A 14508-nucleotide genomic window follows, 5' to 3' on the forward strand; every position below is an offset into this window, starting at 1 on the left:
GCTGTAATATTAAAAGTTTTACCCTTATATTTCCAAGGATTTTGACTTAAAATCTTAAGACTAATATGTCTGGTTTTTGCAACTACATTTGAGAGGATGTTTACTGTAGAAAATGGTGTTTGTTCACTTGGAGGTATAAGCTTCACTTGTCAGAGGAGGTTGATCTTTCCCAACAATCTTGGTGACAAATTAATTCACTATGACAGCACTTGTCTGGCTCAGATGAACTCAACTCATAGAAAAGGACTGAACTATTTTTCTTATTATTAGGCACCTAGCTAAAGGGACATGCCTATGTGCAACGTGCCTTTATTAGTAGAGTGATTCTAATGGATTACCTTAAGCACAATCTGTCAGGGTGATCCTACTGGTTAAGTTGCTTGAATTCATCACACCTTTCCTCATTCTTGAGTTTGAATGATCGTGTTCCTAAGTCACTGGCAGCCGCTTGAGGGGATGTGACTATTTACTTTTTTTCTCTCATGAATTCTTGTCATAGTCTCCCTACAATCCACAAATCCATCTGAATGCAACAAAATGCCATTTGATTGAATTCTTCAGATCTCTCTGACTTTATCTAGCTTAATAGTCATAACCTTCACGGTCATACAAATGACAGGAGGTCAACTTCTCAAAGAACAAGCATCTGACGGGCACCCACTTTCACAGTTGCCATAAGGAATTTCCAGGTGAAAAGTAAGTAAAAACTGAGAGAAGTCTGATCCTTACAATGAATAGTTAAAACCCCTTATAGAAAATGAGTGGATCTTTGGCAAACACTGTGTTCATTCATTCATTCAGGTGCTCAGTCCTGTCCTACTCTTTTGTGACCCTGCGGACTGCAGCCCACCAGGCTCCTCCGTCCATGGGTTTTCCCAGGCAAGAACACTGGAATGGGTTGCCATGTTCTTCTCCAGGGGATTTTCCTGACCCAGGGATCAGACCCGTGTCTCCGGCATTGGCAGGTGGATTCTTCATTGCTGAGCCACGAGGGAAGCCTTTAGTGTGTATATATATACATACATACATATGTATATATACACACATATATATGTATGTATGTATATATACACACACACATACACACACATGTATACAACAGACTATTACTCAGCCATAAAAATAATGAAATTCTGACATTTGCAACAACATGCATGGATCTCGAGAATATTATGCTTGGGAGAAAAGCCAGACAGAGAAAGGTAAATACCATATATTATCGTTTATATGTAGGCTCTGAAAAATGAAACAGATGAGTGAACGCAACAAAACAGAAACAGACTCTCAGATATTGAGAAAAACTAGTGGCTACCAGTGGGGAAGGGCAAGATGATGGTAGAGTATTAACAAGTACAAAGCACATTTATAAAATAAATAAGCCCCGAGAATATATTGTACGACACAGGGAATTCAGCCAATATTTTAGAATAACTTTAAATCTAGTATAATCTCTAAAAACATTGAATCACTATGGTCTACACTTGACGCCAATATAATATTGCAAATTACACTTCAATTAAAATAAAGTTAAAAAAAAAAGAATTCAGGAAAGATGACACGCAATAGTAAAACCCTTCCATGGCAAAACGAAAACAAAACAAAAAATGCTCCACCCACGAAGCATGTGTCCCAAAGGTGGGAGGCATGTGCCCACAAAGCCATGCCTCTCTCTGTCTGGGCCTTGACCTGCCCACATGGCCCCTCGAGGCAGGCACTTCCTCCAGGACCTGTGAGTACGCACGCCTCTATTTCAGTTTCTCATACGGTTTGTTGAACTGGGAGACTCACCACCAGCACCCTGAGCTCCACTTAACAACTGTTCGTTTCACAGTATCATATCAACACTAAACTTGGATGAACCTTAAAAACGCTAAACAAAAGAAGACAGATTCAAAAGACCATATATTGTACAACTGCGTTTATAAGAAATACCCAGAAAGCAGGTTAGCGGTTGCAAGGATTTGGGGTGGGGGCAGGGAGAGGGAGTGAGAAGTAGAAGTGTTTAAAGGGTACAGGGTTTTCCTTTGGGGTGATGAGAAAGTTCTGGAACTGTAGAGTGGTGATGAATGCAAAAACACTGAATATACTTAATGCCATTGAATAGCACACTTAAAAGTTATTTAAATAGTGAGCTTTCTGTTATAGAAGTATTATCACCAAAAAAAATTCAAAAAGTGAAACAAAACAAAAAACATATGGACAAGGAGCTGGCATGGAGTGAGGGGAATTAGCCAGTCTCAGGAAAAATGGGGAGGTGCTTCTGCCGGGGCAGCCCCTAGCCAAGGCAAACCGCAGGGCAGGGCCATCTCAAAAGCCCAGACATGCACCTGCAGTCTTCAGGTAACAAGGTAGACTAATCCTTACGCAATTGCCAACCAAGTACAAAAGGCTTCAACAAATTCTTATCGAAGGGCTGGAGACAGAAACGAAAGAAACTTTCTGCCTTTGTGGGGAAGAATGGTACCTTCCCCTCCCACCTCTACCTGCAGCAGCAGGACAAAAGCCTTTCCAACTCCGAGAGTTCCCGCTGTGCCCTGGAAATCCTGCACCACCCTTTTCCCTGGAGGACTCTGAGCGGAAGAAAGGCAGGGCGTTGGCGCCCTCCTCTGGTCACTGAGCGGCTTTGCTTTTCTCCCTCTGATTAAGGTGAGTCTCACAGGCTGGCTGAAAGGGGCCGCAGTTTGCACTCGCTCCATTCCTCGAGGTGTTAGGGAAGCTGAGAAACCACGGTCCTGAAGGCAGCACAACCTTTATCTATATAATTAAATTTACCATTTAAACCATTTTACATGAAAGGTTCAGTGGTGTGCTGTGCTTAGTCGCTCAGTCGTTCTGACTCTTTGTGACCCCACAAACTGTAGCCCACCAGGCTCCTCTGTCCACGGGATTCTCCCCAGGCAAGAATACTGGAGTGGGTTGCCGTGCCCTCCTCCAGAGGGTCGTTCCAACCCAGGAATTGAACCCGGATCTCCTACATTGCAGGTGGATTCTTAAGTTTATTCTCATTGTTGAGAAATATCACCACCATCCATCATCAGGATATTTTCGTTTTCCCAAGCAGAAACTCCATGCGCATTAAACACTAACTCTCCATTTCCCTCTCCCCCAGAGCCTGGCAATCCCTAGGAATGTGACTACTCTAGGTACCTCAATTTCAAATGAAATGGTTTATTAGGTTTATATCTGGTTATATATATAGATATATATAACATGATATATTGGCATAAAAGTAATTGAAGTTTTGCATTGTTGAACACTGCCATTTAATATTGGAATTCATTCTTAAATAACTGTGGTTATGTTATACATCAGTTTAATGAGCATTTCTCGCTATTTTTTTTTGCTATTGACTTATTACTGTTTATTTTATATTTATTTTAGACTACAGAAATTATACTGACAAAAAGCAAATTCAAGCGATTTTTTTATTCCAGTTCAAAATGGGTCGTACAGCAATGGGAACAACTCCCAACAACAACAACCTGGCCCAGGAACTGCTAACGAATGTACAGTGTAGTAGTGGTTGAATAAGTTTTCAAAAGAGATGAGAGCTTTGAAGATGAGGAGCGCAGGCCAGCCATCAGAAGTGGACAACAACCAATTCAGAGCAATCATCGACGCTGACCCTCTTACAACTGCACGAGAAGCTGCCGTAGAACTCAACATCAACCATTCTACGGTCATTCAGCATTTGAAGCAAATTGGAAAGAGGAAAATAAGTGGGTGCCTCATGAACTGACTGGAAGTCAAAAAAATCATCATTTTGAAGTGTCATCTTCTCTTATTCTATGCAACAACAATGAACAATTTCTCATTTAGATTGTGACATGTGACAAAAAGTGGATTTTCTATGACAACTGGTGATGACCGGCTCAGTTGGTGGACCAAGAAGAAGCTCCAAAGCACTTCCCAAAGCCACACTTACACCAAAAAAAAGGTCATGGTCACTGTCTGGTGGTCTGCTGCCCCTCTGATCCACTACAGCTTTCTGAATACCGGCGAAACCATACGTCTGAGAAGTACACTCAGCAAATTGATGAGTGCCACGGAAAACGCAATGCCTGCAGCCGGCATTAGTCAACAGAAAAGGCCCAATTCTTCTCCATGACAGAGCCTGACAGCATGTCGCACAACCAATACTTCAAAAGTTGAACAAATTGGGCTATGAGGTTTTGCCTCATCTGTCACATTCACGTGACCTCTCACCAACTGACTACCACTTCTTCAAGCATCTATCTAGACAAACTTTTGCAGGGAAAATGCTTCCACAAACAGCAGGAGGCAGAAAATGCTTTCCAAGAATTCTCAAAGCATGGATTTTTACATTACAGGAATAAACACACTTATTTCTCATTGGCAAAAATGTGTTGATTGTAATGGTTCCTTAATAAAGATGTGTTTGAGTCTAGTTAAAAATTTAAAATTCACGATCTGAAACCACAATTACTTTTGTACCAACCTAATAGTATTTGTCCTTTGGCTTCTTACACTTTGCATAAGGTCTTTATCAATATTTTTTTCTTTCTTCCTTTTTCCCTTCCCTCCTTCTTTCTTTTCTGCCACAAAGCATGTGGGAGTCTTACTTCCCCAACCAGGGATTGACCCTACAACCCCTGCATTGAAAGCGTTGAGTCTTAACTAACCCTGGACCACCAGGGAAGCGCCTTCATCAATATTCTACCTTTGAAAGCAGCAGAGGACTTTTTAAAAAGTTACTGATACCTGGGTCATAGCCCTAGAAAGTCTGAGGTCGTGGGTCTGTGGTATAACTAGGCACCTAGGTAAGACCCTTCAGGTGATCCCAATGTTCAGCCAGGTGGAGCGCTGTTCCCAAACCAGGCTGCACATCAGAGTCACCCGAGGTGCTCCCAGCCTCGCCTGTCCCACCTCTGACCAACTCGTTCAGAATGTTCAGGAACAGGCCATCTTCAGCAACACCCTGAGTGACTGCTCAACACCCAGGAGACCCTTTGACAGAGCCCACTCTGCTGGTGACGCTGGGAACCCATCATGCAGACTGCCCCCAGCTGCAGCATTGACCTGCAGAGGGCGCTGTCCCCCCCCAGCTGCTGGAAACAAGATAGGAAATACTGCTATCAATATTTAAGAAGAGAAAGCTGAGTTTCAAAAAAAAAAAAAAATAGTGATAATGACCATTTCCACACTTAGCTATGATAGTCTAGATTCTAGCATAATCCTACTTAGGGAGGGAGGTTACAGGGCAGACATGCAGTTTCTTGTACTGTCCTCGTACAGAATGAGTGGAGAGGCTGTGGGAACCTCTGACAGATTCATGCAGCCATGAGGACCTTACCCCTGCCTGGGCCCCAAACAGCCCTGATAGCTAAAAGAGGCATGTGGATAAATGCACAGGAACAGGGCCCTTATGAAATAGAATATGGAATTATTGATTATCAATTGTAGCAGAAAAAAAAGTCAGGGCCAGGCCAAGAAGGGAGGTTCACCTGGGGCTCCTGCCACATGCATCTGAGCAGGGGTACCCACCCCCGCCCTCCGCCAAAAGTTCTCTGCCTGGACCCCTGGTCTAAGATAGCAGGCTTTGGGGCTGCAAAGGGTATTACACCCAGGGCTGAGGGCCCCTGGTGATGACTTTCAGAAGAGGAGGTGAGAAGGGGTCTCACGAAGCTACAGAGAGAAATGAGGAGGGCCTCACACCTGCCTCCACTCCATCCAGCTAGGCTGCCTCTGCCCGACACCACTGTTAGCTGTCACCCACTCAGAGCGCCTCTCTTCCCAGGAATATTCCATGCAGCCAAGGTGAAGACCTTAGCTCATACCAGGCCAGCCACGTGGGCAGAATCCTGCAGGCAGCACTTCCCAATGGGGTCCCAGGGAAAGAGCAGCAGTTCTTAATATAGAAGGCCTTCTCCAAGAAGTGCCAAGGTCCTAGTTGGTCTCCAAGAGCCCTGAACTCTTAGGAATGTAATGATGGATGGGAGAAGGGATTTACTGCTAGAGCCCAAAAGTTGGCTGTCAAATCCTAAGGGCCTCAGGGGAAAGAAAAGAAAGAAGAGAAAATGTGAGCCCGGTTAGATTGGGCTATTTGCTACAGAGGATGGAGGTGGTTTTAAAGCAACTCCACTGAGTTTTCCAGCACTCTTTGAAATACAGGTTCTTCCATAAGTAGTGTATATTTGGGAAAGTTTCTCTCTCTGCAGAACATATATCTTGTACCCACACACACACACACAATGCCCCACTGAGTTCTGGAAGTTATACCATTAAAGGAATAGGCTTAAATTTGGTGAGAAATAGCAGCCTAATGACAGGAGGGGGTGGACAGCAGTCCTAACGGACCACACTTGCCTTCCCTGTAGACTCTGTGTGGTTAGTTCAGCTTGTGCTGTTAAATAGTCCTAGAGAGGGCAGGGCAGAGTGGGGTACTTGGAGATCTCCAGGGCAGACTGGGGCGCTGGGATATCTCCAGGCAACCTTCAAACCTGCGGTAACAGTGAATAAACCAGCAGAAGAGTAGGAAGCCCAAACTGAGTATCAAGTGGTCACTCAGGGAGCTGACCCGGAAGTGAAAGGGCTGTGCTCAGAAAAACAAAGAAAAGGGCCAGCTGGGCCCTTGGGGGCAGCTCTGTTTGCAACAGGGTGGGCGAAGCTGGGGGCAGGCGGGCGGGGGGGGGGGAGTTGTTTGTTTTCTTGTTTGTTCGTGCAAGCTGGATTTCAGTTCCCCAGCAAGGAATCACAGGGATCAAACCCAAACCCCAACCCCACCCCACCCTCGTGGCAGGGGAAGTCCCAGGAATTGAGTTTTGAGGCCAGAAATGATTTCCACCCCCTCACCCCGCACATCGCACATCCCGCTGGGATGGCAAATCCCATCCCAGTGGGAAATTTTCAGTGAGCCCCTTGTTGTATTTTGTCCAACACCTCTTCATACAAAACATCACATAGCACAGAGAGTGCGTTTATTCAGCCCAGCGAAGCCGGGGGAGGGCCAGAAAGAGAAGAAGGGAGGAGTGAGCGGGAAAAGAGACAAGGCAGTTGCCAGTTGGTTTTTCATTTTGAGTGGCTGTTCCATGCCCACCCGTGGGGAAAAAATCTTTGTCTGGTGCCTTCACTGCTTGAGAGATCACCATTCACTGCTCTTACTAAATGAAAGTCAAAGTGTTAGTTGCCAAGTCGTGTCCAACTCTTTGAAACCCCATGGACTGTAGCCCTCCAGGCTCTGTTCATGGGATTCTCCAGGCAAGAACACTGGAGTGGGTTGCCATTCCCTTCTCCAGGGGATCTTCCCAGCCCAGGGATCACACGTGAGTCGCCTGCATTCCAGGCAGATTCTTTACCATCTGAGCTACCAGGAAAGCTCTTACTAAAAAACAGTGTAAGTGAAAAAAGCCTGAGATTCAGTCCTCTTCCACGGACTTAGGCCACTTGCCACACCGCAGGCTCCAACTCTAGGAATACTTAGAAGCACCCAGGGTAAGATTTGGACACTTCCTTAGAAAAGGTATAAACCCACATTCCCCCTCCATCACCTCCCCACGCTACAGTCTGAGAGGGAGGCAGCTGGGAACAGCTTTGCATCGATACAAGGGAAACCAGAAGTTACAGGCTTTGATCCCTCAGGCAGACTTCATTTATTGACATGTATGTTTAAATCATATTTAATAAAAAGCCTTGTGATGTCCAAACTGCTACGCTAGCCATTACTTTTCTTGGGAAAAGTAGCACAAGGAGGTTCATCCATAGTTAGGTCTAGAAATCAACACAGATCCAAGTAAGCAAATGTTATTGCAGGTCTAAACCACTGCAATAAAGCAAATACTGTAATAAAGTCAGTCACATGATTTTTTTTGTTTCCCAGTATGTATGGAAGTTATGTTTCCATTATACTGTAGTCTATCAAGTGTACAATAGCACTTGTCAAAAAGCAATGTACAACGTACATCACTTAATTTTAAAATACTTTATTCCTAAAAAATGCTAACCACCATCTGAGCCTTCAGTGGGTCATAATCTTTTTGCTGGTGGAATTCTTGCCTTGATATTGATGACTGCTGACTGATCAAGGTGGTGGTTCCTTGGGGCGGCTGTGGCAATTTCTTAAAATAAGACAAGAGTTTGCCACACTAATCGCCTCTTCCATTCATGAATTATTTCCCTGTAGCATGCAATGCTGCTTGAAAGCATTTTGCCCACAGTAGAACCTCTTTAAAAGCAGAGTCAATTCTCTCAAACTTCACCACTGCTCTATCAACTAAGTTTAGGGAATAGTCTAAATCCTTGGCTTCCCTGATGGCTCAGTTGGTAAAGAATACACCTGCAATGCAGGAGACCCCAGTTTGATTCCTGAGTCAGGAAGATCCCCTGGAGAAGGGATAGGCTACTCACTCCAGTATTCTTGGGCTTCCCTTGTGGATCAGCTGGTAAAGAATCCGCCTGCAATGCAAGAGACCTGGGCTCAGTCCCTGGGTTGGGAAGATCCCCTGGAGAAGGGAACGGCTACCCACTCCAGTATTCTGGCCTGGAGAATTCCATGGACTCTATAGTCTGTGGGGTCATAAAGAGTCGGACACAATGGAGCGACTTTCACTTTACTTTACTTTTACTAAATCCTTTGCTGCCATTTCAGCAGTCTTCACAGCATCTTCACCAGGAGTCGCTTCCATCTCAAGAAACCATTTAACCGTCTATAAGAAGCAACCTCTCCTCCATTCAAGTTTTATCATGAGGTTGCAGCGATTCAGTCACATCTTCAGGCTCCACTTCTAGTCCTAGCTCTCTTGCTATTTCCACCACCTCTGCAGTTACTTCCTCCCGTTAATTATCTTACCTGGATTTTTTGGATAATTTGCTGTGGCTTCTACATCAGCACTTGTTGCTTCAGCTTCTACTTTGACATAGTGGAAATGGCTTCTTTCCTTAAACCTCATTGACCAACGTCTCCTAGCTTCAAGCTTTTCTTCTGCGGCTCTTTCTCCTCTCTCGGACTTCTTAGAATTGAGAGATAAGGGCCTTGCTCTGGATTTGGCCTTGGATTAAAGGAATGTTGGGACTGGTTTGATCTTTCATCCAGACCACTAACACTTTCTCTAGATCAGAGTGGGCTCTTTCACTTTCCTATGATTCGTTTGTTCACTAACTGCTTAGCACAAGAGGTCTAGTTTTGGCCTGTCTGAGCTTTTGACATGCGTGATGTGTGTGCGTGCTAAGTCACTTCTGTCGTGTCTGACTCTTTGCAATCCATGGACTGTAACCTGCCAGGCTCCTCTGTCCATGGGGATTCTCCAGGCAAAAACACTGGAGTGGGTTGCCATGCCCTCCTCCAGGGGATCTTCCCGACCCAGGGATCGAACCTTCATCTCTTAGGTCTTCTGCATTGGCAGGCAGGTTCTCTGCCACTAGTGCCATTTGGGATGCCCAAGGCAATGGCACCCCACTCCAGTCCTCTTGCCTGGAAAATCCCATGGACGGAGGAGCCTGATAGGCTGCAGTCCATAGGGTCGCTAAGAGTCGGGCACGACTGAGTGACTTCACTTTCACTTTTCACTTTCATGCATTGGAGAAGGAAATGGCACCCCACTCCAGTGTTCTTGCCTGGAGAATCCCATGGATGGAGGAGCCTGGTAGGCTGCCGTCTATGGGGTCACGCAGAGTCGGGCACGACTGAATCGACTTAGCAGCAGCAGCAGCTTTTGACATGCTTTCCTCATTAAAACAAAAGTTAGAAATGACTAGGCTTAAAATGAGAGATGGGCTCCTCTTCCTTTCACTTGAACACTGAGCGGCCACTGTAGGGTTATTAACTGACCTAGGTTATTAACTGACCTAATTTCAATGTTGTTTTGTCTCAGGGCACAGGGAGGCCCGACTAGAGGGAAAGGTGAGGGGACAGCTGGATGTTGGAGCGGTCAGAACACACACAACATATATGGATTAGGTCCACTTTCCTACATGGGCATGTTTGTGGCCCCCAAAACAATTACAAAAGTAACATCAAAGATCACTGATCACAGATCACCTTAACAAATATAATCATGCCAAAGTCTGAAATATTGCAAGAATTACCAACATGTGACACAGGGACACAACGTAAGGCACAGGGCACCCCTAGCGTGCTCGGCCGGAGAAGGCAATGGCACCCCACTCCAGTCCTCTTGCCTGGAAAATTCCACGGACGGAGGAGCCTGGTAGGCTTCAGTCCATGGGGTCGCTAAGAGTTGGACACGACTGAGCGACTTCACTTTCACTTTTCACTTTCATGCATTGGAGAAGGAAATGGCAACCCACTCCAGTGTTCTTGCCTGGAGAATCCCAGGGACGGGAGAGCCTGATGGGCTGCCGTCTATGGGGTCGCACAGGGTTGGACACTGAAACGACTTAGCAGTAGCAGCAGCATCGTGCTTGGTGCAGGCTTGCCACAAACCTTTGATTTGTAAAACATGCAGTATGTGGGAAAGGCAGTACAATGAGGCTCAATAAACTGAGGGCTGACTGTGAACAGACTCACGGTGTGTATTCCATTGTCAAGCTAATAGCCTTTCTTTGTTTACCGAGCATTAATAAGAAACAACACTTACAAATAAAACCAGTTAACCATCTAAACAAGTACACTGTGTTTAATACAGGAAATTGGATTTGTTCCCTTAAGTCATAAAATTCTGTTTAGGGAATTGAATTTGTTTGCTATGGTTGTAAAATGGCTCACTAGTGAATTAATTTAATCCAGCATTCTGCACATGGTGTTGATTTTCCTGCTGGTCAGAAAATCTCCGATTCCTTGGATTGTTCTTCTCAGGCTTATAAGGGTCTAAAAAAATAAACTGCCACTCTAACAGCTCTAAATCCAAACAGATTGCAACTTTTATTTTTCCCTAACAGAGTCATAAATGTTTTGAGTTAAACTTGATCCCAATATTTGAGGGATCTAAAAAAAAAAGTGCCATGATTTCTGAACACTGCTGTCCTATCATAGAGAAAAGGTTTGGGTGTAACTAAATTGTACAAAATAGATCCACGTTGAACTTGTAAACGGAATCCTATTTCACAGAGTTAACAGGGGGACCTGTTATCTGGCAAAGCATCTTGATGTAAAACCATGTACCATAGCTAATTTTACTGTTTTTAAGATTATTATATATTGACCGTTCCTTTTAAACAGAAGCCTGTGTTAATATTGTAGTTCATTCTTTCTACCACTTTCCCTTGGATAAATAGGCTACGATAATGACTGACTGCTATTCCTCATCTTGGAATAACAATTTACAATTTACACAGACTGCTTCATCTGATCATCAGAATATCTTGTGTGGTGAGTTTCTCTCCCACCTCACAGAGGAAGGAACCGAGACTCTGAGAGGTTATATGACTTGCTGAAGGTAACCAGCCAGTAGGTGACAAAGTCAGGGAGCGTCTTCAGATGCCTAGTCCTGTGTCCTTCCAGTGCACATGATATCAAATTAGGGAGTCAAGCGTCTCTCCTTCTCCAGGGAGGCTGTATCTGCTGATGAGTCAGTGCGAGTGAGCACGTGGAAAGCTTTAAACTTCTGTTCACATATTTTGCTATAGCAGAGCCCTGTGTCTCTACTAGCAAGGCTTAGCAAACAATTTTAACTCTCTGATCTACATTTCTGAAAAACATTTCTTCTTGAAGGGAGACATTCGGGCCATTTCCTGGTTAACATTTGCAAAGCGCTGCAGGAAACTCATTAGCTTGAAAGGAACAGGATCACGGCAGTCGCATTTGGAAACAGAAGGTGAGGCGTTAATTATTAACATGATATCACCCGAAGATTCACGCAGAATGATTAACGGTGCTGTTGGGAATGTTAGGACGGAATGAACAGAGCCCTTGAAGCCATTCCCGGAGCAAGAAAAGGCCTGGCTCCTGCTCTGAGTGTTCACAGCAAGGACCCAGCGGGAAAGAACAACTTGTTATTCTTATTCAGTTATGATTCTTCCTTATTAAAATGCATTAAGCCATTCCAACGCCTACAAGGTGACAGATTCAGGCTTTGTTGAGGCACCAGCATTTGCAATTCTATAAACTCAGCCATCTTTGTTGAGCCAAGGCTCAAAGTTAGTCTTGGGTGCCTGGTGAGGGGCAGGGTGCACAGCTGTCCCTGGGATTCCAATCATTCACTGGGGAGGATCAGGATCAGACTCACATCCCCACGCTGCAGGCCGGAATGGACCTCGCTGAACACTTGGGTGCCTTCAGGAAGAGAAGGAACAATATCTGGAGAGTGGGTTGTGGGTGAGGAGCAAAATTAACTGGTGTTTGCAGGGCACCATCTATGAGCCAAGCACTATGTGAAGTGCTCCCTGTTATCTAACTGAATCTTTGTAGAACAACAACTCTGAGTTATCGTTTCCATTTTAGAGATCAGCACACTGAGGCGTGGTGCACTGACTTACAGGGTCACGTGGGTGAGTGGCAGAGCCAGATTCACACTTGTGGGGCCAAATTCCAGGCCCCATCCTCCCAACTGCTCTGCCCTCCCTCGGGAGAAGAAGGGCGGTTGGAATTGACCCAGGGAATGGCAGGTGGAAGCAAGGACATGGATGGTGAAACATTCAGGAAGTAGGAATTTAAGAAGTACCAAGGGAAATTAGAGGTTGGTGTCTATGAAGAATCTTATGTGTCAGGCTTAGAGGTCTGTGCTTAACTTGGTAAATAATAGGAGCCTTTTAACACATACATAAATACAGAAAACACTTACTATACTAAGGTCGGACTGGAAGAACGTAAATTCTGTAATATAAATACACCGATAGTCAACCATAAGCAGTTTCACTTATCAACAGGTTATGTCATCAACAAGTTAAAACAGAAATGCCACAAAAGAACAAAGGCAAACACATATTTACTGAGAGTGAACAATGGCCATCCCAGGCTTTTCAAAGCATATCACTTTATACACTGATAGGCATTTAATTTTTACCTTAAAAGACCATTTTGGTATGTGTTCTATGATTATAAAAGTAATACAGGCTTACTGCAGAAAACTTGGAAACTGCAGAAAAGCACCAATACGTGTCTGCCTGGTTTATAGCACTACCTGCTGGCTCTCCTACTCGGCTGCCATTTCTTTTAACAAAACCCACTCTAGTGTTTTTCTAACATGTGAAGCATTCTCTCAATTACTTACCAGGATTCGGTTCACACTGATGACCAGTACTGACCACACTTGTTAGGTCCTCAACTTCCTTCTGTGTCTTTTTCTCTCCCTTCTCCTCTCCCTTTAAGAAAACCCCATCTCATGAGTGACCTAAAGCCGGGGCCAAGCTACATGCACATCCCCACCCTGACCGCTTAGCCTGGCAGTGCTTGAACTCTCCTTTCGCTCTCATTCATTCGACAGTCCCGATGTCTAGGGTTTAAAAGTAAGAAATGTCAAATCATGGCCTTAGGCTGGCATTCAGCTTAACAAGCACCGCCTGGGGAAAGAAAAACTTTAAATACATAAGCATAAAAGTAACCTGTAGATGGGATATAAGGAGAGAAAGGATCACTTTCATTTGTCAAAACAGGCTCCTCCCGAGGAGTGATAACTTCAGATGACTTTCAGACTCTTCCTCCGTGCAGTCACTATTCATTTTCTAATCACTTACTGAGCACCTATGAGGTCATACAGGAGATAAAAGGGTTTCCCCGATGGCTCAGTGGTAAAGAATCCACCTGCAATACGGGAGACACAGGAGATGTGGGTTCAGTCCCTGGGTCAGGGAAGATCCCCTGGAGGAGGGCATGGCAACCCACTCCAGTGTTCTTGCCTGGAGAATCCCATGGGCAGAGGAGCCTGGCGGGCTGCAGTCCATAGGGTTGCAAAGAGTCAGGCACGACTGAAGCAACTGAGCACAGCACCGCTCGGGAGACACAAAAATATTCGAGGTAGGGTGTGGCCTTTAGCAGTTTCAGACCTACAGGTTAAAAAAGTTTTCAATGAGGTAAAAGATGTTAAGGGGCCTAAGGTGGCTGGAGTGCTCTGGGCATTCAGAGACGGGAATTCTCCCCTGAGGAAGGGGATCAGGCGTCTGACTCAGGTCTGGGAGTACAGACAAGAGACACACGTGAGATGTGCATGTGTGTGCGTGTAAGTGTGCCTGGGTGAGTGGGGGAGGGGATCTGAAGCAGGAAGAACAGACAGTGCAAAGGCAGGGAGCCCTAGAGAACAGACAGTGCAAAGGCAGGGAGCCCTAGAGACCAGGCAGTGTGCAGGGAAGAGAACAGCCAAACTGAATGGAAGCAGAGAGAGGAACAGAAGAGACTGGAAAGGAAGCGTGTGAGCCCATGGCTGAGAGCCCGGGATGGCAGAGTTTGGACTCCATTCCCACTCGTCTGGAACTACTCAGTCATTCACCAAATGTTTCCTCATCATGATGTGAAGTGAAGTGAAAGTCGCTCAGTCGTGTCCGACTCTTTGCGACCCCATGGACTCATCCAGGACTTCTCCAGGCCAGAATACTGGAGTGGGTAGCCTTTCCCTTCTCCAGGGGATCTTCGTAGCCCAGGGATCGAACCCAGGCCTCCTG

The 14508-nt window shown here is 45.2% G+C and overlaps 1 protein-coding gene across 4 annotated transcripts in view; it reads right to left on the reverse strand.

The window, feature by feature from the left end:
• Positions 1–10574: 10574 nt before the first annotated feature.
• The window catches only part of MRO (maestro), an 88990-nt gene continuing 85056 nt past the window's right edge, over positions 10575–14508 (reverse strand). For all 4 annotated transcript variants that reach the window (XM_086373533.1, XM_086373538.1, XM_086373534.1 and 1 more), the window contains one exon: positions 10575–12187. In XM_086373533.1, the coding sequence (XP_086229659.1) occupies positions 12137–12187 (51 nt within the window). In that variant the 3' untranslated portion in view covers positions 10575–12136. The remainder of the gene's footprint in view (positions 12188–14508) is intronic.

Source organism: Bos grunniens, chromosome 24 (assembly GCF_055505025.1).
Source record: "Bos grunniens cultivar Pamir isolate PY7600 chromosome 24, Bosgru_T2T1.0, whole genome shotgun sequence".
NCBI classification, from domain to species: domain Eukaryota; kingdom Metazoa; phylum Chordata; class Mammalia; order Artiodactyla; family Bovidae; genus Bos; species Bos grunniens.